Here is a 23,243-nt window from a genome sequence, read left to right as displayed (position 1 = left end):
CTTCTCCTATGTGCCCTGGCCGGGAATCGAACCCGGGTCCCCCGCACGCCAGGCCGACGCTCTACCGCTGAGCCAACCGGCCAGGGCCAATAAGTCATTTGTTTTTTTTACCTAGAATATTTATAGTTAAACTACTTTTATACATAGTAAGTCAATGATTTTATTTTTAATTTGAAGTCTATTTAGACCACTTTTTTTTTACTTTATCTTCATTATTAGTAACAACTGGGTGTGATTCATGTGCATTTCAGAGCCAGGTGGATTAGTATATGCCAGGATGGGTCTTTTCTACATTGTTGCTATTTTCTGAGTTCTTTGTTTTTAAAATATATTTTATTGAGCATTTTATACTTCTTGTTCTCAAGGAATTTATAAATTCTCATATATAAGTATTTATATTCTTAAAATACAAGTTAATTTTTATGTTAATTTTTAGGAATTATAACGGCTTTTCATTTCTAGGTTAAAAATAAAATGACAAAGGAACAGTACATTAAGATGAATAGAGGTATCAATGACAGTAAAGACCTTCCTGAAGAGTATCTGTCAGCGATCTACAATGAAATAGCTGGAAAAAAGATATCAATGAAAGAAACGAAAGAACTAACAATTCCTACAAAATCAAGTAAACAAAGTAAGTATCCAAATCAATTGAATCCTGATTGTTCAGGAGGAAATATATAAGGTTGTTTTGTTTGTTTGTTTGTTTGTTTTTTATTGATCCTCAGGAAGGCGGAGAGAGAAATGAAGGAAAGAGAGAGAAAGAGAAATGTCAATTTGTTCTTTCACTTATTCATGCCATCTTTGGCTGATTCTTGTGTGTTCCCTGATCAGAGTTCAAACCCATAACCTTGGCATGTCGGGATAACACTAACCAACTGAGCCACCTGGCCAGGGCAAAAAAATATGGGTTCCTAAAAGTTTTTCACTTAGGTTAGAGTGTTATTTATTCTCTTAATGTAATGTTTGCTGATAGAATTTTGTTTTTTTCTTACATGCTAAAGAAAAGTAGCTCTAACCAAGGATTAATGGAAAATGCTACATAATATGCATGGATTAGTATGTGTTTAATACGTATTTTCCACTTGCAGTTAATCTCAGCACAGATTTGGAGGTCAGAGAGATTGGTCAAGCAACCTTAATAGTCAGACTTCAACTCTCTGTCTTTGTTTCTGCCTCCTTATCATCTACAAACAACATATTTATATCTCTTCATATATCATTGGAGATAAACAGAAGCTGGAAGTTGGAGTTATTTAAGGAGATGGGGAAGGTTAGGATTGTTTGGTAGCTTCTGGAATTGGAAATGACTTTGTCAGGTGCATCACAAATTCTATCACTGTAGAGTTCCTAGATCTAACCAACATTAGGAGCCAGTTGTGGGCTTCGCTCCATTAAAGACTTTCTATACATGTAGACAGTGGTGATTAAATTAGAGCTAGGATCCGACTATACGAATGAAGTGAGGGTTGCGGCTTAGGAATAACAGTAATATGGAAAGAGGATCCCTTCCTTTCTGAGCACTTCCACTTGGAAATGAACTCTCAGGTTTTGCTTAACAGAACAAATTATAGCAGCAAAATTCTGTTGACAGGAGATAAATAATAAGGCTTATGTGATGTTTGTATTTCTAGAAGCTGATAAAGAATTATGAGAGTTTAGGGCTAGGAAGATGAAACTGAAAGGAAGAGTGGAGCATAACAGGCCTCTCTTTTGGAATAATATGGGGAATGATCCTAAAGAATTTTAGTAAGTTTTTCCTCATTTTATACTTGAGGAAATTGAAGTGTAAAGCTTAGGAAACTTAGAATTATAGAAGCTATGAGCTGAATATAATGTAAAAACTTTTATTAAATCTCTATACCTAAAACCCAAACAGTGGCAAGGCCAAATGTTGTACTAGGCATCCTTAACTGTTATTGCAGTCCAGAACCAAACAGCAGTTTACTTGGGAGTGTTGATATTATTTCTTCTGCTTGTAACCTTAAATATATTGATGAAGAGTTTATTTTTACACGTAGGTGGATGCCAGTTCTCTGACGTGGTTTTCTCCTCATACCTATATTACAATGTCTTCATACCCATCTTTCTCCGCTTATTTTCTCTGTGGTGGTAGCAAATCAAAGAGAAGCTGGATATGGAAGGGAGATAGTGTTCGGAAATACTAAAGTCATTCTGGAGTGCTAGGGCCACTGTTTCCTTGTTAACTCAGGAGATCCCATTCAAACAGATGTCATACTAAGAGACCATCTCTTCTTGCATCTCTTTTCCTATCCCAGGTTTGCATTGTTTCTTTAGTACTTTGCTGTGACAGATGTATACCTACCCTTGTCCCTCTTAGGTGTTCTACTTTTCTCCAACTCCTAGTTCTGGCTTTATGTATTTTTCATTTTTGAAGTGCAATATATATAGTATAAAATTAACCATTTTGAAGTGACCAGTTCAATGGCATTTGGTACATTCACAATGTTGTGCAAAACCACTACCTCGATCTAGTTCTGAAACATTTTCACCTCCCCAAAATAAAACCCTGTTTCCATCTGGCTACACTTTTTCTTCCTTTGCATTTACGTACTCTGGATAGCTCATGTAAATGGATTCATTATGTGACCGTTTGTGTCTAACCTTTGGGTCTGGGTCTATTTTTAATTAGTGGTGTTTATTATTTTATCATAAGATATAAAAATACCACTTTAAAATCCTTTCTATTTTAAATGCTAATGGTACTTGTTATTTCAGATGTAGCCAGTGAAAAACAAAGAAGACTTCTATATAACTTAGAAATGGAACAGATGGCTAAGACCGCTAAAGCACTCATGGAAGCCGTGAGCCATGTTCAAGCACCTTTTACAAGTGCAACACATTTGGAGCATGTGAGACCCATGTTTAAGGTAAGAGTTACTGGTAACTTTTGGCTGCAGTATACATTTATATATAATTTTGTTCAGCATATTTTTCAGTTAAGGAAATAAGCCTATTAATATAGACTTGGAAGCAAAAGGCTATTATAATTACTTTTACCCCTAATTCAAGGTCTATGTGAAAATGATATTTCTAAAGTTAATGAAGCATTATAGGATGGGAGCGAGGGGCTAGCGAGGTAATGTTAGAAGAAATAGTGGAGATTAATTGGCCTTGTCTTTTGAACTAATATACAAAAATATGTGCAGTGGTACCTTGAGATACAAGCAGACCAACATACGAATATTTTTAAGATACGAGCTGCGACTCGGTCCATATTTTTGTTTGAGATCCAAGCGAAATTCCAAGATACGAGTCGTGATTCAGGAAGCTGCTGCTAGTTGGCGTGTTGGTGCATGGGTCCAGTATCAGCAGCACACCACCAGCATCTAGTTCTTTCTCACGTGTTACCTGCAGAATCAAGGTGACTCTCGTGCGCTGTGCTCATCCTTGCATCATTTTTGCATTTTTTACTCACTTTTTTGTGTGCTATCATGGGGCCAAAGAAAGTGAGTGTAAAGGACAGTGGTGAGAAGAAGAAGAGAATTATGTCGATAGAAATAAAACAAGAAATAATAGAAAAACATGAGCGTGATGTACGAGTGATTGAACTGGCAAGGCTGTACGACCTCAATACATCTATAATTTGTACCATCCTTAAATAAAAGAATGCCATCAAAAGCGAAAATTCCGGCCCTGGCCGGTTGGCTCAGCGGTAGAGCGTCGGCCTGGCGTGCGGGGGACCCGGGTTCGATTCCCGGCCAGGGCACATGGGAGAAGCGCCCATTTGCTTCTCCACCCCCGCCCCCCCCTCCTTCCTCTCTGTCTCTCTCTTCCCCTCCCGCAGCCAAGGCTCCATTGGAGCAAGGATGGCCCGGGCGCTGGGGATGGCTCCTTGGCCTCTGCCCCAGGCGCTAGAGTGGCTCTGGTCGCAGCAGAGCGACACCCCGGAGGGGCAGAGCATCGCCCCCTGGTGGGCAGAGCGTTGCCCCTGGTGGGCGTACCGGGTGGATCCCGGTCGGGTGCATGCGGGAGTCTGTCTGACTGTCTCTCCCCGTTTCCAGCTTCAGAAAAGTACAAAAAAAAAAAAAAAAAAAAAAAAGCGAAAATACCTACAATTCTGTCCCAATTAAGGACAAATATCCATGAAGAAATAGGGAAGCTTCCGCTGGTGTGGGTGAAAGAGAAAAGGCTGGCAGGAAATACAGTGACGGAGACTAATATGCGAAAAGGCACATATTATATATGACGACTTGAAGAAGAAAGAATCATCAACCTCAAAAGAGGCAGCAGGAGATACAGCTGTTTTGAAAATTTCAAGAAGAGATCTGGCATCCACTCGGTGGTGAGGCATGGTAAAGCTGCAAGTGTTGACATTAAGGCAACTGAGGAATACATCGTATGTTTTGCTATGCTTATCGCAAAGGAAAGCTACATCCCCCAACAAGTGTTCAACTGTGATGAAACAGGACTGTTTTGGAAAAAAATGCCCTGGAGGACTTTCATCACCGCAGAGGAGAAGAAGCTGCCAGGCCATAAACCCATGAAGGACCATCTGACCCTTGCATTGTGCACAAATGCTAGCTGTGACTGTAAAGTAAAGCCCCTACTAGTGTATCATTCCGAAAATCCTTGAGCCTTTAAGACTCACAAGATTCTTAAAGAAAAACTGCAGGTTATGTGGCACGCCAATGCTAGGGCATGGGTTACATGGCAGTTTTTTATTGAATGGGTAAATCTCGTCTTTGGTCCTGCAGTGAAGAAATATCTTCAAGAAAATAAATTCCTGATGAAAGAATTACTAATCCTTGAAAATGCTACAGCCCACTCACTTGGTCTTGAAGATGACATTCTTGATGAGTTCAAATTCGTGAAAGTCCTCTACCTCCCACCCAACATGACTTCAATCTTGCAACCTATGGATCAGCAGGTCATTTCCAACTTTAAAAAGCTTTACACAAAGCACTTGTTTCACTGCTGCTTTGAAGTGACTAAAAATACAGATCTAACCCTTTGAGAGTTTTGGAAAGATCACTACAACATCATGATATGTTTACGCATTATTGACTTGGCATAACAAGAGGTTACAAGAAGAACCTTGAACTCAGCATGGAAAAAGTTATGGCCTGATGTTGTTGCAGACAGTGACTTCGAAGGATTCAAACCAGAGACTGAGACCGAGGTAGAAGTGTTGTGGAGGAGATAGTGTTCCTCGGAAAGTCGATGGGTCTGGAGGTAAATTAGGGTGACTTAAACAAGCTTGTCGAGGAACATGAGGAGGAACTCTCAACTGAGAATTTGAAGGAGCTACAGATGATGCAACATACGGAGTTTCTGCAAGAGATTAGTAGTGAGGAGGAGGAAGTGATTTCTACAAGTGAAATTAAAGACATGCTGGCAATGTGGGAGAAGCTTTCAAGTTTCCTTGAAAAGAAACACCCAGAAAAAGTTTCAACTGGTCGTGCTTTTAGCACTTTTTAATGACACTTGTTTGTCACATTTCCATATCATTTTAAAAGGCAGGCAAAAGCAAACCTCTTTGGATAGATTTTTATTCAAAAGTCCTGCAGGTGAAAGTGCCGAAAAGTGCAGCCAAAAAGGCAAAAACAGGTGATGATTAAATGAAAAATACGTAACGTTAATTTTAGGTTAATTTTAAAGTTAAGAAAGTGCATTTTTTTACAATTAAGTTTTTGTGGTTTCATTTTAAGTAAAGAAAGTGCAGTTTTAGTTTACATTTAGTGTTAAGAAAGTACAGTTTTAGTTTACGTGTCTACAGTGCCTGCATCCCTTCCTCCCTCCCTCCTCCTCTGCCATTCACTTCCATTAGCTGCACTCGTCTGTCTCCAAGGTAGGAATACAGTACAGTACTGAATAACACTTTTTTATTTTATATATTTTGTTATGTATTGGTAAAGTATAGATGTGTGTTTCTTAATTAAAAACATGTCTTTTTTTATAATTTAGGGTGATTTGGGGATGTTTCACAGTGCTGGAACGGATTAAATCTATTTCAGTTATTTTAAATGGGAGAAATTTGTTTGATACACAAGTTGACTGACTTATGAGCTCTGTTACAGAACAAATTAAATTCGTATCTCAAGGTAGCACTGTATAAGAAACACTTTTTCTTTATTATGAAATATATTTTGGCTCTGGACAGTTGACTCAGTGATAGAGCATTGGTCCAACATGTGGATGTCCCAGGTTCAAGTCCTGGTCATGACACACAGGGGAAGTGACCATATGCTCGTCTGCCGTTCCCCCATTTCTTCTCCTGTAGCCATGACTCAATTGGTTTGAGCAAGTTGGCCCCTGGCACTAAAAATAGCTCGGTTGCCGAGCAACGCCCAGGGTGAGCAGAGCGTCACCTGGAAGGGGGCTCGCTGGGTGGATCCCCATCAGGGCACATGCAGGAGTGTTTCTCTCTCCTTTCTCACTTAAAAAAAATTGTAAAGCAGCATTTTGTTTTTGAACAATCATATGTACTTATTTATGTTTGTTTCTTTTTGTTGTCTTTTATCGAGAGAAAGAGAGAGAGACACACACAAAGACAGGAGGGAAGAAAGGGGGAGAGTTGATGAGAAGCATCAACTCATAGTTGTGTCACTTTAGTTATCCATTGATTACTTCTCATACGTGCCTTGACCAGGGGTCTCAAGCCAAGCCAGTGACCATGGGATTATGTTGATGATCCTGCATTCAAGCTGGTGACCTAGGGGTTTCGAACCTGGGTCCTCAGCATCCCAGGTTGACACTCTATCCACCGTACCACCACTGGTCAGGCTAGTTTTAACGTTTCTGGTAAGGGGGAAGCAGAAAATATAAAAAGAATACGAACCAGCCGTAATTAAGCCACTCAAAACTTGTGTTAATATGTTTATATACTACATTTTTATCTTAATTGAACAGTTGTATAGAAGTTTGTATCTTGCTGTTTCTCAGATAAGTATTTTTGCATATCATTAAATATTTATCAGTAGCTTTTATGATCTGGATTAGTTATAGTTTAATTAAACATCTAAGAACTGCCGTTATTCTCTTCAGACACCTTCATTTCTCACTCTGATTACTATAGTGTCATCCTAACTGGCATCCTTATGCTTCTTTATGTGCTCCTCTTATTCATTTAGAGAGGCCAGAGTGATCTTTATAAAATAAAAAATGCAATGTCACCTTCTTCCTTAAGAACCTTCACTGACTTTCATGACACTGTGATGAAACTCACACATCTAGAGGATCTGGCTCCACCTGCCTTTCCAAACTCATTGCTAGAATTCTTCTGTCTCTTACTATGCTGCAGTCACACTGGCATTCTTAGGTTTCTAGAATGTCATAAATTATTTTCTCTTCAGAGCATTCTTACAGGCTGTGTCCTGTGTCTAGAATGGTCTTTTCTTTTTTGCCTTGGTAGTTTCCACTTTACATGTTACCTTCTCGGAGAGTTCTGCCCCAAATTAGGCCCTTTTTTGTAACATGCTATTCATTTCCTTCATTGCATTTATAACAATTTGTATTTATATATATATATTTTTAATATATGTATTAAAGTATATGTCTAATATATGTATTAAAGTATATGTCTAATATATCTCTTTACTCAACTTTAAGCTCCATGAGTCAAGGGACTACATCTGTTCACTTTTCCCAATATCTAGCACAGTTGCTGGCTTGTAGTAAGAGCTCAGTAAATAAGCATTGACTGGTAAAGGAATAAATGAGACATTCCTAGAATTGTTTACACTATGAAGGGATATTCACATTACTAGGACTCTTTCTACATGTTGCCAAATTGTATTCTGTAAGGGTTTATACAGTTATGAGTGGGCAATTTAATTTCACTGTCCTCTTGGATATTATCCAGTGTGATTTGATTGGAGAAATAATTGTCTTCAATTTCTAATGGAGTTAAACATTTTTTCACTGGCTTATGGACATTAATACTTCTTGTTTAAAATATTATATAGGGTTTCAAATAAATGTGCTATTTCTTTACTTAAAATAAAGTGTGTAATATACTACTTTTGTGCAGTACCTTGCATTTAAAATTTTCTGCATGTCCTGTGCTGCCCACAGCATCTCTGCAGCAGTAATCCAGGTATTAAACAGAAAGAGATCTAAGGTTCAGAGAAATTAAATAAGTGGGAAAGCTAAGACTAGAAGTTAGGTACTTTGGTTTTTGCTACTTTATTTTGTTTTATGATGTGCTTCACAACTTTCTGATGTTACAAGCAAAGCTTTGGGTTTTCCTTCATAATGCTAAAAACATTTTAGATCCTTTATACATTTCAGTTATCGTTTCTATAGCATACCCATAAACATTTTTTCTTCTGTATGGCTATATGGTTATATAGATTTGCATCATGGTGTTTATTAAAAGCAAATACTCTCACATCAGACATGTGAAGGCCATACACACATGCACACACTAATATATACGCATATGTTTTGATATGAGGATTTTTCAGTAGTCAAAAGGTAGCTCTTTTTTTGTTTTCTGTTAATATTTCTCTAGGTATTCAGTTTTTATAATGAAATTTAGTGTTTGTTGGCTTTCACTGTCTGTAATGAAGAAATATTTTACTGAACAAAATTTTGGAGTATTTTCCAACTAGGAAACAGAGATACCACTGATATCTCAATGTAAAATATTTGACTACAAAATGCAAAATAAAGCTAACTGATGTCCAGGGAACAGGCTTACAGTAAAAAAAGTAATATAATTGTTGCAAGTAGAAAATGGCTAACGGATTTTTTTGGCAATAAAAAGTCTGTGATATTGCAAGGGACAGAGATTGAGAGGATGAGTTCTCAAGTCAGGAGTAAAACTAATATCATCCATGAATATTGACTATCCCATTTTTTATCGATGTAAATAACTTATAAATGCTGTATTTAAAATATATGTATGGCTTTCTACTGAATTTATATTGTTCTCCCATTTATTTAAGCCCAGGCAACACTATTTAGTTTTCTCCTTTTGTTTAAGAAAGCTCTCCAAATAGCTATGCTAACAAATTCATTGCTTTTTTTTTTTTCAGAACTTCCTCAAATCATTGTTTGAAAGCCTTGAGAAATATTAATGTAGTACTATCATAATTTTTAATTAGCACTTGATGCTCATGATATATTTTAAATTTAAATTTTCCTAGTTGGCGTGGACACCTTTTCTGGCTGCGTTCAGTGTGGGTCTGCAAGACTGTGATGATACTGAAGTAGCCTCTCTTTGCCTGGAAGGTATACGATGTGCAATCAGAATTGCATGCATTTTCAGCATTCAGGTAACAAAGAATTTTGCCTTTGTAGACAATCTAGAAAATGTAAATTACTTAAACCATTACTACAGTTTAAATTTTTGTGCATGTCTGACTTATGAGAAACTAATTGCAAGTTTATTATGCAATTTAAATGAATCTTAACATTAAGTTTCTGAGATGCTATGACAGATGGGGTGGTTCTCTATTGATGTGTCTAAAATTCATAACTTTGGTTTGTAAATTTTTCTCCAAGATTTTGAATTCTTATAAGTTAATTTGAATATTTTATTTAAATATTTTGCATATTCATGCTTTTTTAGTCATATATTTTCATATTTTATATACAGGGTGAGATCAAAGTAGTTTTACAGTTGTTTGTATGAAATATAATACAATAATTAAATAATAATACAAGAGTAAACGGTTTCATGTACTCACAACTGTAAATCTACTTTTGCCCTATATTTATGTCCATTTCACTTAACCCTAAGAACAAAGTATCTTGAAGAGAACCAGGTACACAGTACATAATTTTCAAGTCCCTCTTAGTAATTTATATGCTTTGTCTGATAATAAATTTAGTCAAAGCTTTCTATTTAAAAACCCAGTTTAGCCCTGGCTGGTTTGCTCAGTGGTAGAGTGTTGGTCCAGCGTGTGGAAGTCCTGAATTCAGTTCCCAATCAAGACACACAGGAGAAGTGACTATCTGTTTCTCCATCCCTCCCTCTCCCCTTCTTTCTCTCTCTTTCCCTGCTTCCCTTTTCCCCCTTCTGCAGCAAAGGCTCAAATAGTTTAAGTAAAGTTGGCCCCAAGCGCTGAGGGTGACTTCATGGCCACTCCTCAGGCACTAAAGTAGCTCAGTTGGCAAGCAATGGAGCAATATCCCAGATGGGCAGAGCATCACCCTATAGAGGGCTTGCCAGGTGGATCCTGGTTGGGGGTGCATGTGGGAGTCTGTCTCTCTGCCTCCCCACCTCCCATTTAATTAAAAAAAGAAATTTAATACCCATTTCACATTTGATTATGAATATTAGGGCTTAAAAAGCACAGTCTAGTTGTAGTGAAAAAATGAGCAAATTTATAAATCAGGTTTCTGTAGTTCACACAGTACTTGAAGCAAAAGTACTCATTGAATGTGTTTTTCAGTATGAATTATTAATAAAATTTCATCTTGATTTGAGACTTCATCACCTTTGGATTTTAGAAATTCATTATTTTGTTTCATTTATCTTAAAATTAAAAAAAACTAGTTTGAGGTATTGTATGTAACTCATGGCTTGTCAATTAAAAACTTAATAAATTGCCTGACCTGTGGTGGCGCAGTGGATAAAGCATCGACCTGGAAATGCTAAGGTCGCCGGTTCGAAACCCTGGGCTTGCCTGGTCAAGGCACATATGGGAGTTGATGCTTCCAGCTCCTCCCCCCTTCTCTCTTTCTCTGTCTCTCTCCTCTCTAAAATGAATAAATAAAAAAAAAATAAAAAAAATAAAAAACTTAATAAACAAGTAAACAATTTGTCATTGGAAAATTGGGGATCACTTTTGTGTTCAAAAACATATAAAGTATATTTGTCTTTTTTATAGCTGGAAAGAGATGCATATGTCCAGGCGCTAGCAAGATTCACCTTACTTACAGTGAGTTCTGGTATTACTGAAATGAAGCAGAAGAACATTGACACAATAAAAACACTCATTACGGTGGCTCATACAGACGGAAATTACTTAGGAAATTCGTGGCATGAGGTATAAGCACTTTATTTTCAGCTTTGCAATTTGGTTATAAAATAAGCTAATTCTAAATATTCGATCACTGAAATGTTCAAGTGTTTGGGGAGAAAATTAATTTAGTACATTCAGGAAAACTACATTTAGCTTTTTATAAAGCACATGTTTAAATCCTGGCTGCATACATTTAAATATTTTTGCAAACATTTTTAACATAGATTGAATTTTTTTTCTCCTTTTTTAATATTAAGATTCTGAAGTGCATCAGTCAGTTGGAGCTTGCACAACTTATAGGAACAGGAGTGAAACCTCGATACATTTCTGGAACAGTGCGAGGCAGAGAAGGATCTCTTACTGGAACAAAAGATCAGGCTCCTGATGAATTTGTGGGCCTTGGGCTGGGTGAGCATTTTAAAAATTATTTTTATGAAGTATCAAAATTGTTTTTGTTTTTAACTTGCTTAATATGGGTAATTTTATTGTAGCAATGAAATATAATTGGAATGATATGATAAAATACCCTTTGCCTTTGGCTAACATTATGAGGAAAAGCAAGATGACTGGAGAGAACGAAGTTCTTGTGCCTGGAGTAGTTTGCAAGATTAAATGATCCTTAGTCTTAATCTCATAGTTGGGGGCAGAAGAAACGTACAGTTTAAAGTTTCCTGCTATTAGGACTAAGAAGGTAATTTAAGTGAGCGAAGGCCTGTAGAAGATGGTAAATAGTTGGGGCAACAGGAGAAAGCATTCACATTCATATTTTTTAAAGGTACTGTGCAGGCCTAACTAAACCTTTCTGCCAGTGTGGAAATTTTCCCATGGGTCCCCATGTGCTCAGTCTGCCCAGAACTTCTATATTTAACCCAATAAAACAAAATACTAGCTCCAGTGGATACAGAAGAACCAAAGACAATACATTTTAAGCCATAAATGAAAAAAGTTCCATCAGGAAAGAAGCAAAGTTTAGATTGTCTTTGACTTTGAGTACTGTTCTTCTGGATTTGAATTCTGACTGTTTCTTCTTTACTGCGTGCAAGTAAACTTAATTCTCTGAGTTTTGGTTTCCTCTTTTGCAAACTGATGGCAATATCTATTTATTGAGTTGTTAGGATTAAATAAGAATACATATAAATGGACTTAGTACAGTAGCTAATGATGGTTTCTGGATTATCCTCTATCCTTCTTCCCCACCCCACTTTACGCAGGAAGAGACATGACTTAGAGAGCAGGAGTATTACCTTTTGAGGCTTTGTACTGAAACATTATATTTCTGGACATTTTTGTCTTTTTATCTTTTAGTGAGTTCTGTTGTTGCTTGCAGTAAAAATTCTTAGGAAATCCAAAAGAATTTCAAGCTTGAAAAACGATCCATAGGGAAAGAAGTAAAGATCAGGACCATGCTGTGGTTTCAAGTTGGACTGGGGACATTTGTTCCCAGTGGTGATCCAACTGTGTCAGCCAGCAGTACCATCTATACCTCAGTTGTATCTTAGATGCTGTGGTTCTGAGAGATGCAGGATTAGACCTAATAACTTGGTGACCCAGCAGCAGGATTTAGACCTGCCTGAGCACCTGCATGGTGACTTATGTAACCTGGAAGTCTGACTTGGAACATTAGAACTATAATTGCCCCAGAAGATAGCACGCGATACAGATGAAAATATTTACAGGCAAGTGAAATGAATGTGCATTGATTCAATACCTTTTGTAAAGCTTCTTTTTTTTTTTAAGACCTATGAAGTGTGGAAGGGCCAAAATAATGTCAAGCAAGAAATAATGATATGAGCTGATACTGTTTACTAGTATATTTGAAAGTGAATTAAAATTAATTTGATCACTGTGCTATTGTACCACTTAGGTTACAAGGATATGAGATGATCTGCCTTCAACTTTCAGCAGAAGGGAATTTACAGAAAAATATCCACAGTTTTGATTTGGAAATAAAATAAAAACTTCAGGCTTCCAAGCCACTCAAGCAGCCAGCTGCACACTTCCACCTCTCTTTCACACTTTCTCTAGGTTTTCTTGTATGTCATCAGCCATTCTTTTTGGCTGGCTTTATTCTCCATTCACTCCTGATTAATCAGGTCTCTCATTTTTGAGTCTACAACCAAGAGGGAGCCACTCTGTTGACTTGGCTCCTGTTGGGCAAAGTCCTCCCTTTAGTACGTCTCATTGGTTAACCCAGTGTAACCGATGTTTATCCCTGTGCATTGTTCTCTGTCACCTACTCAGACAACAGATGTTTTCTTCAGCAGGACACTAGTCAGAATTTAAGCTAGAAGAGGATGTGGAACAGACAATCAAATTAGTTTTTATGTGTTTTTAATTAAATAATTTATTTTATTAACAGCACTTAATAATATACCAAGTATTAATTTTTGTACCAAGTAAACGGTGCACAAATATAACTTACACACAATTAATTTATTAATGCATCAAGTATTCCATGTAATCAAGTTAATAGGCCTGCGTATGTTTATCTGCCTTTCTGACTGATCCACTTACATACTTCCAGTACTCTATCTGTGCTGCTCCTTTTGCCTGAATTGCTTCTCCTTCTGCCTCCTTTCCCAAATGATCATCCTTCTGGGTCCAACTAAATATTTCATCACAGGTGAAGCCTTTCCATGAGTTAGTGCCTCTGTTCTCCTTTATCCTATCAAAATTAGTTCTAGTTAGCAAAACTTGTATTATATATAATTCATTTCAGTCATGAAGTAATAATTACATTGTATTAAAATTGGTTGTAAGTCGTGTCTCTCCTGGTAAATTATTAACTCAATGAATTTGAGTTCAGCTGGTTTAAATAACATCATCTATTTTGTTTGCATTCTTAAAAGCACTGACTATCTGGTCAGTTGAGTCAGCAATTTGTTGAACTTTGGACTTAATATAGTAATCTGGCAGGAGAATGAAGAAGAGATTGAAGAGGGGAAAAATTAGTGGCAAGAAAGCAGTCAGTAAACTTTCAATTATCTGGGCCTGAAGTTATAAGTGTCTAAACTATTTGAATAGGAATGAAAATGAGTGAATGATAGGGACACAGTTCAAAAGAAAAATTTAGTAACTCGTGAAGAACAGATAAGATCTCAAAAGATGATTGTAAGGTAGAATCTGAAAACCTGGCGAAGTTCTTGTCCTGCTTTCCAACATATGGAAAACCAGGGGGGTTTTTTTGGGGGGGGAGGGGAGGAATGATTCTTTTCAATAAGGGGATGTTAGAACATACATAATCTTTAGTAAGCATTTGTAAACAGGGGACTAGATATTAAGTGACAGTGGAGATTTAATTATATGGAATTAGAAGTCATCCTAAGAAGGTATCACTGTAACCTAGGTTAGTGCTGTGTTTCTTAAACATTAAGAGTAATTTTGCCTAATGTCGCTAATTTTCTGATCTAAGTTCTCAGTGGCTCTAATTTGCGTAATCTTCCCAAAAACAGGTTGTTTCTTTATAACCGTATGTTTATACCAATTACTATAGCTTGCTAAAGGTCATCAAAAGAACTGTTCACCCAAAGCATCATTTCTTTCATTAGGAAAATAACTGATTTTAGAACTCTAAGTGTATTTTTCCACAGAATTATTTTCAAACTGAAATGACTCTCTTTTATGTGTGGTAGTTGGAGGAAATGTGGACTGGAAGCAGATAGCAAGTATTCAGGAGTCCATTGGAGAAACCAGTTCTCAAAGTGTTGTTGTTGCTGTAGATAGGTAAGATGTTCATTTTATTCCCTTTTCAAATAAATACTGTCTTAATTCTGTAGCAGCATTTAGATGTATTTTGCTCAGTAGTAAAGAGAAAAAAAACATATAATTTAAGTACTATAAGACTGTATTTTGACATAATGTGATTTAGATGATGCACCTATAATTTTGCATTTTAGATTATAGAATATAGGAAGGAGATAAACAGTGTGATAATGTAAGTTACAGTGGATATTAGTGGGCACTAGGGAAATAGTAACCTTGATGAAAAAGAACACAAATGTTTTATTTCCTGTATAGAAAACATTCCCTTTGTTATCCTTATTAGAAAATAGTGTCTTTGTTTTTCTGAGTCTGTGATAGAGGACTGCCTTGTGGGTAAAAGGAAGGGATTTGCTGGCTGTTCTCATCACAGGCTCATTTGGAAAGGATTTTGGAATGGTATATTATAGACATTACCAGGTATTACTCATTTTTAGTTTGTTTCTAAAATAAAACCCATACATTTATTTTACTATTGGACTGTTTATTTTAGATTTTTTAAGTTTCTAGTATGTACAACATTTAGCATTCTTTTGAAGATTAGTTTTTTGTGTTTGTTTGTTTGTTTTGTGAGAGACAGAGGAACAGATAGGGACAGACAGGAAGGGAGACAGATGAGAAGCATCAGTTCTTCATTGCAGCTCCTTAGTTGTTCATAGTTTGCTTTCTCATATGTGCTTTGATAGGCAGGTGGCGGGGGGTTTAAAACAGAGCAAGTGACCCCTTACTCAAGCCAGAGATCTTGGGCTCAAGCCAGCAACCTTGAGCTTCAAGCCAGCGACCTTTGGACTTAAGCCAGCGACTATGGGGTCATGTTATGATCCCACGCTCAAGCTAGTGACCCTGCACCCGCGCTCAAGCTGGCAACTTGGGGTTTCAAACCTGGGACCTCTGCATCCCAGTCTAACATTCTATCCACTGTGCCACCACCTGGTCAGGTGAAGATTAGTTTTTTTTCCCAGATGAATGTCCCCAAAATTGAAATTTAACATTTTACAACTCTGACATTTAAATTTTTTTTTTACCACTTCTTATGGAAACTTTTCAAAATGTAAATATACTATGCACTATATATATTTTTTCTGGTGCTTGGAGACTTATGCTGATCCATTATTTTACTGTGCATCAGATAAAACTTTTTGCTCTAAATACAGACAGGCTACTGACAGTGAAAGTACTCCCTGGAACTTTTTCCTTGAAAAGAATTCTTAATGTTGACTAGCAATCTTTTTATTGGGGGTGGGGGAGGAGGTCATTTGCATTTTCCTTGGAAAGGTTGAAAAAAGATTGTGTATCATCTTACACACATCATTATAACTTGAAGGTTTACCACATGATTGGTATTTTTCAAGTACTTGTATTACTTCGTTTAATCTTTTGAGTAGCTTCATGAGGTAAGTATTATTATTGTCCTGAATTTAAAAATAAGGAAACTGAGACATGGGGGAATTAAATAACTTGCTCATCCCCATAACCAGGGTAACTTGGTCTTGATTAACTTGATAACCGTTTCATTCATAGAAAATTTTGAGGAGTGGAGCCAGAGTGTACACTCAGGCAGCATATCTTGAGAGTGCACTCTTAACCTCTCTGCGTGCACGTACAACTCCAAAGCAGTGTAACGTCTGCCCTTCTGCTATCAGGGCATTTTCTTTCCGGAAAATCATCTTCACTGTCATTATGAGACTCTATTCAGGTCAGAGTCAACATTTTACCTAGTATTTCTGTTTCCATAATACTTTATATGACCATACCTAGTTGTGATATATCCAGTTGTCCACTGTTTGTTACAGGTAGACATGTCACTTATTTGAACAGAGAATATGCCTCTCTGTTTTAAGAATTTCTCTGTTTCAGAGGTGTCTTAGTACTTGTACTGTTAATACTTTGTCCTTTCAAACTCATCATCACCAAAGACTTATAAAAACATAAATTTAATATCCAATTTTATACAAACTGCAGCATTCAAATTTTAGCTTATAATGAAAACAAGTTACATTTTTTTAATCATAAGAGTATATTGTCCTTTTGTGGTGCATTACACTTTTTTATTAAATTTCTTCTGAATTTGTTTTCAACTATCTTGAGTTTATTTTCATATGTAATATTCTGATTCTAGTCTATAAGCCAATTCACGGAAATTACTCTGGTGTTCAAGACAGTGGCGAGAGTATCATCAGGTATCATCTTGGAAAGCTCTGTACTGTTCAGCAAACATTTTCCTTCCTTGGGGCTGTTGTTCTGAAAAATCTCTTATGACAAGTATAGGGACTGAACATGAAAAATAATTCTTTGCTTAATTTTTTATAGCTTATGTGTCTTAACAGAAAAATATCTAATTTCATTAAAGACTTGAAGATGATAAAATGTTCTAATTATCTTTACTTTTGTGTTATTAATCCTGTACCATTAGAATTTAGGAGAATATTGGGCACTTTAATCTGGAGTACCGGATCCTCTAGGGTTTGATGGGATAGACTTTGGTAGTCATTGCTAAACTAGACCAATTTTATAAGTATTACTGAACTATGCAAGGTTAGTATTTGTCCTAGAATGATTTATCTCTAAAAGCTAAAATACTTGTTATTTAGTTTAATAGTTCTGGGGTTTTTTGTTTTTTAATAAGCACATCAGATCTAGCATTGTAAAAATTGCCCATCTCACACTTTGGAACATTCTGTCACTTTTCAGAAAATTCACACAACTCACTCCTCCACCCTCACTGCATTTGCTCATAAATATTTTTCAGTTAGGTCTAAGAAATAATCATTACCTTTGACATTTTCACTGTGAAAACTTTTTACATATACACTAATTTACTTTGCCTATGTTGCATACAGTTTAAAGTTTATTTGATCCAGAATCTTCAACTTCTGTCGACTTTTTTTATTTTGCATTTTTTTGCTGCATTACTATCATAATGTGGATGAAGCAGTAATCTATCAAATTAATTTTTCTACTCATGGTTTCCAGGACATGTCTTAATAGCACACACGTCTCCTGCTATTATCCTTTGCTTTTTATACAGGGACTATAGAATAATCCATTTTGTAGATTGACTTGGGATACATAGCTCTCTTCTCCTGCCTTAGTATATTAAGGCTTAATTTTAAATACGTCCACAGACCACTGGGCTCTACCACATGACTTATCTGTAGTGGAGCATTACTGGAAATACAGCACCACTCAGAGGCTGCCAAAAGGAGAATTTGGATGCCCTTTTTCAGGATGCATACTGCCACTACTTTCCACCATCACCAGTCTACAGAACTCATCCTATTGCTGCCGCTGCTTCTCTGTCCTGTAGCCTTTGTTCTCTGTTATTTCACTGCCATCAGAGAATGAATGTGTGGCTTACTGTCCCTGTAGTTGCACATAATCTCCCATCTCTGCTTTGGTTCTTTACCCCTTTCAACTCTGCCATTTGCTTTCTTCTCAGTTAAAAATGTTTTTCCTTTTGTTTCTCTTCCTGCTGTTTCTCCTATGCTGTTTAGTTTTGACTCTATTTTTGTTTTCTTTTTTTTTATCTTGCCTTTCATGGGGATATCTCTAGTTTGAGAAATCAGCTAATGACACTTAAAATGCATAGTCTAGCCATTTTCATTTTGTTTATGTGTTTGTACAGAGGTTTTGAATATTTTAATTTCTGGACCCAGTCAAACTACTGGATTAAATGGGGCCTTATTACTCTTATGTTTTTCTTCAAGATTGTGTTTTCAGTGAGATCTTTGAATTGTTTAGTTCTACTGACAAGAGCAGTATGGGAAATCTCAAGATACTCCTTTAGCAAGAGGCTTTTCCAGTCTTGTTTTTGTTACTCATTGCCAGAACACATAGGCAGATATTCAAGGTCACTGAGATTAAAACAATATGATATACTTAGAACATTTAGATTATGGTAGCAGGAAAGAACTAGGATATATTTAAGATATTTAAATTGTGTTTTGCTCAGTTAGGTGTGGGGCAGTATAGCACTGTGGTTTAAGAAGGTAGATGCTGGAGTCAGTCCATCCTGGTTTGAATCTTGGGTCCAGCACTTACTAATTCTGTGACTTCAAGGAGATTTCTTATTATAAAATTGGAAATCTAGCCCTGGCCAGGTCGCTGTGAATAGAGCATTTTCTTGGAAAGCCAAGGTTGCCGGTTTGTATCCCTTCAGGGTACATACAGAGGCAGTCAATGAGTACACAACTAAATGGAACAATGATTGGACAGTGAGTTCTTGTTTCTCTCTCTCCCTCTTCCAACCTCCCTTAAATCAATGAAAAAAATCTTTAAGTTAAAAAAAATTGGAAGGATAATTGTATCTACTTCCCAGGGTATTTCTTACTCTTTAGAGAGGATCTAAATGAAACAAAATAATACCCACCTTGTGGTCGTTTGTAGCTACAGTGTGTCCGTAAAGTCATGGTGCACTTTTGACCGGTCACAGAAAAGCAACAAAAGACAATAGAAATGTGAAATCTGCACCAAATAAAAGGAAAACCCTCCCAGTTTCTATAAGATGATGTGGCAGCATGGGCTCATGTACAGATGATGATGTAACACCATGTTTACAGCAGAGCAGCCCACGGCCATGCCAGTCGAGATGTGGTCAGTGTGTTTTGTGGCTTGCTAAATTTGAATCCATGACCAAAGTGCAACGTGAATATGGGTACATTTATAATGAAGCGCCACGACATAGGAATAACATTACTCGATGGGATAAGCTGTTGAAGGAAACCGGCAGTTTGGTGGAGAAACCCCGTTCTGGTAGGCCATCAGTCAGTGACAAGTCTGTAGAGGCTATACGGGATAGCTACCTAAGGAGCCCTAAAAAATCTGTGTGTGAGCCCACATCGAACTGCACTGAATAGGTATGAAACTAGGAGAGTTTTCCTTTTATTTGGTGCAGATTCCACATTTCTATTGTCTTTTGTTGCTTTCCTGTGACCAGTCAAAAGTGCACCATGACTTTACGGACACACTGTATTACTGTTACAACAGTTACTTTTATTTCTGATTTTAATATTTGATCTTTGAGGTTCTGCCTTTAAGGTTTCTTTTCTAGCACACAAATCTTATGGTGTTCATTTTAAATCGAGGAGTATCATTTCATGCTGGAATCACATTCAAACCCTAGTTACAAACCCAGTACATAGGTAAAAATGCAGACTTTACAAAAGAGGCCTACTGTGTTTATGCTGAAGTCTTTTGTGAAACTTTGAAACATAGAGCTCAGGGAAGAAGGCTGAGCAGCATAGCTTCAATACTGAGTATTTGACTTCCTTGAGAAAAGTCAGTTTACTGCTTGAACTGTTGGAGACTGCAAGGTTTTAGTAAATCACTTTAAACTTAACATATGATGGGTTTTTTTGTTTTTTGAGAGGAGGGGAGATAGTGAGACAGGTTCCCATATATGCCCTGACAGGGATCTACCCAGCAACCCCCACTGGGGCTAATGCTCAAATCAGCCGAGCTCTTCTCAGTGCCCAGGGCTGACATTCGGACCAATCAAGCCACTGTCAGCGAGAGAAGAAGAGAGAGAGAAAGGGGAGAGGGTGAGGGAGGGAAACAGAAGGTCACTTCTCACGTGTGCCCTGACCAGAGATTGAGCCTGGGATGTGTACATGCCATGCCAACGCTCTATCCACTGAGCTAACTGGCCAGGGCCATACATGAGTTTCTAAATTTAATATATATTGCTTGTAGAAGTGAAGTAGAATTTTTTATTTTAAAAATGTTTTATTGTTAGTAGATAACCAGGAAAAAAAAAAGAAAAAACTTTGTTTTATAGTGTGCCAATTATAAGTTGTACAAATTAATATTTTTCTTAGTCTTATAACTCTCTAGTGTTTATAAATTTACTAATAAAATTAAAACTTTATATTCTTTAATATATTATTGAATGCAAAGGAAGAAGGGAATAACATCAAACTATACTTACTAAACTGTATAATGATAAAAAATACTCATTTGACTACCTCAGTTTTTTTGTTTCTTTAAAACAGATACAAGTAGCTAGTACCCCAGGCCACTTAAAATTGAATTGACGTAACACATGTGACACTATACTTTTTATTTTTCATAATATACATTTTTCAATCATGGTTTTTTTTTCTCTTTAGAATATTTACAGGGTCTACAAGGCTAGATGGAAATGCTATTGGTAAGTATGTACATTTATTTCACTTATAAACAGTTTTGTCTAACAGACTTGAACATTTAACTAAAAAATTGTGAATCTATTTATATTGTAGTGGATTTTGTCCGTTGGCTTTGTGCTGTGTCTATGGATGAATTACTTTCCACTACACATCCAAGAATGTTTAGTCTGCAAAAAATAGTAGAAATATCATATTACAACATGGGAAGAATAAGATTGCAGTGGTCTCGAATTTGGGAAGTTATCGGAGATCATTTTAATAAGGTATTTGAATAATTACAGGATTTGCTTACATTTATATGTATTATTTTTCATTGTTTAAAATTTCCTTATCACCTGACCGGATGGTGGCACAGAGGATAGCGCGTCAGGCTGGGACGCTGAGGACCCACGTTCAAAACCCTGAGGTTGCCAGCTTGAGCGTGGGGTTGCCAGCTTGAGCATAGGATCATAGACAAGACCCCATGGTTGCTGGTTTGTGCAAGAAGTCACTGGCTCAGCTGGAGCCTCCAGTCAAGGCACATATGAGAAAGCAGTCAGTGAACAACTAGGGTGCTGCAACTATGAGTAGATTCTTCTCATCTCTCTCCCTTCCTGTCTGTCTTACTCTCCAAAAAGAAAATTTCCTTATTATAATCTAATTGACTTTTTTCTTTCCAAGCAATTTTTAAATTATTTTTATAATTAAATTTAGAAAACCCTTTGGATCCTGTTTTTCTTTACCTCTAGGTTTTAATAATTTAGTTAAAATAATGGTTTTTTTTCTTGAGAAATATTGTTAGCATCTAGTGCCTTTTTGGAAAATCTTAGGAATTATTTATCTATGCTATTGATGATACACTTTTTCTAAAACAAAAATAAGAAAGTATAGCTTTTCCGACTGACATGAACACCTTGTATTTCTGTTGCTATTGCAGGTTGGCTGTAATCCTAATGAAGATGTAGCTATTTTTGCAGTGGACTCCTTGAGGCAGTTGTCAATGAAATTCTTAGAGAAAGGGGAACTTGCTAACTTCAGATTCCAGAAAGATTTCTTAAGACCTTTTGAGCACATAATGAAGCGGAACAGGTATTATGTGTGTTGAATTGCTTACTATCAGAAAAATACCTTATTCTTTTCCACAACAGAGGGAAGAACAGAATGGAAAGTAAACTGATAAGTTTTATCTGTGTGCATATCTAAGCAATTATATTGATATTTTAGGTCTCCAACCATTCGTGATATGGTTGTACGGTGTATAGCACAGATGGTGAACTCCCAAGCTGCTAACATTCGGTCTGGGTGGAAGAACATTTTCTCTGTATTTCATCTAGCTGCATCTGATCAAGATGAAAGCATCGTGGAACTTGCATTCCAAACAACAGGGCACATTGTCAGTGAGTATTTCTTTTAGCTATGTTTAAGTTAGAAATTAAAAAACTGGAATGAGTTAGAAGATAATTCAAGTATACAGTTAGGGGCCTATTACGAGTTTTAAGTTTACCAACTTTTGCCTACATAAGCAGAGTAAATAATGATATATTATTATAGCTAACATTTATTAAATGTTTACTATATGAGAAGAACTGTAAGCACTTTGCATGTATTTACTTCAGTTTTCACAACAACTCTATGAGATAAATGTCTTTAGTAACCTCCTTTTTAAAAAAACTAGGTTAGGAATCACAGGCCCAGTGAGGTTAAATAATTTACCTGAGGGCACAGAACCTAGTGAGTGACAGAACAGGGATTCAAAGCCAGGGAGCCTTAAGGCAAAGCCTTTGTTTGTAACCACTATGCTCACAGCCTCCTTTGACTTTGAGGGAGAATGAAATATTAAAAATGTAAGTTAAACCTGTCTAGAAGACTATAATGAGTGGCCATTATCATCAACGTCAAGAATAATGGCGTTATGATAGCTATCACTTACTAAGTGCTTGACTGAAATATTGTACTAAGCACTTTTTACTTACATTATTTTATTTAGTACTTACAACTATCCTGTGGGTATTATTATCCTCATTTTATAGATTAAGAAGATGAGATACAGAGAGATTTGTATATTCACTTAACCACTGTTGGTACAGTACCTACTAAGTAACAGTTACTGTGTTAGCTGCTAGGTTTATAGCATAAACAAAACACAGACCTGTTTTTCTGTCTCTGCTCCTCAAGTAAGTGGTCACAACAGGCTTGAACCTTTGTCTGTTGGACATCAAAGCCTTTCACCTATAGGAAGTATGCATTACTCCAGAGGTTGATATATTTTTTCATACAATTAAGAATAATTGGGCCCTGGCTGGTGGCTCAGTGGATAGAGTGACCTCCTGGCATATGGAGGTCCCAGTTTGAGCCCCAGCCAGGGTACACATGAGAAGCAACCATCTGCTTCTCTTTTCCACCCTTTCCCCTTTCTCTCTGT

The 23,243-nt window shown here is 36.7% G+C and overlaps 1 protein-coding gene across 1 annotated transcript in view; it reads left to right on the top strand.

Moving 5' to 3' along the window:
- ARFGEF1 (ADP ribosylation factor guanine nucleotide exchange factor 1) overlaps positions 1-23,243 on the top strand; it is a 141,368-nt gene that overhangs the window by 95,330 nt on the left and 22,795 nt on the right. Inside the window, exons 18-27 of the mRNA XM_066266270.1 lie at positions 463-634; positions 2,740-2,891; positions 9,114-9,242; positions 10,803-10,961; positions 11,195-11,345; positions 14,570-14,660; positions 20,804-20,844; positions 20,936-21,105; positions 21,759-21,910; positions 22,046-22,218. Of these exons, the coding sequence (XP_066122367.1) occupies positions 463-634; positions 2,740-2,891; positions 9,114-9,242; positions 10,803-10,961; positions 11,195-11,345; positions 14,570-14,660; positions 20,804-20,844; positions 20,936-21,105; positions 21,759-21,910; positions 22,046-22,218 (1,390 nt within the window). The remainder of the gene's footprint in view (positions 1-462; positions 635-2,739; positions 2,892-9,113; positions 9,243-10,802; positions 10,962-11,194; positions 11,346-14,569; positions 14,661-20,803; positions 20,845-20,935; positions 21,106-21,758; positions 21,911-22,045; positions 22,219-23,243) is intronic.

The sequence above is a fragment of the Saccopteryx bilineata genome, chromosome 3, assembly GCF_036850765.1.
Source record: "Saccopteryx bilineata isolate mSacBil1 chromosome 3, mSacBil1_pri_phased_curated, whole genome shotgun sequence".
Classification (NCBI taxonomy): domain Eukaryota; kingdom Metazoa; phylum Chordata; class Mammalia; order Chiroptera; family Emballonuridae; genus Saccopteryx; species Saccopteryx bilineata.
This window is presented reverse-complemented; position numbering and strand designations above follow the sequence as displayed.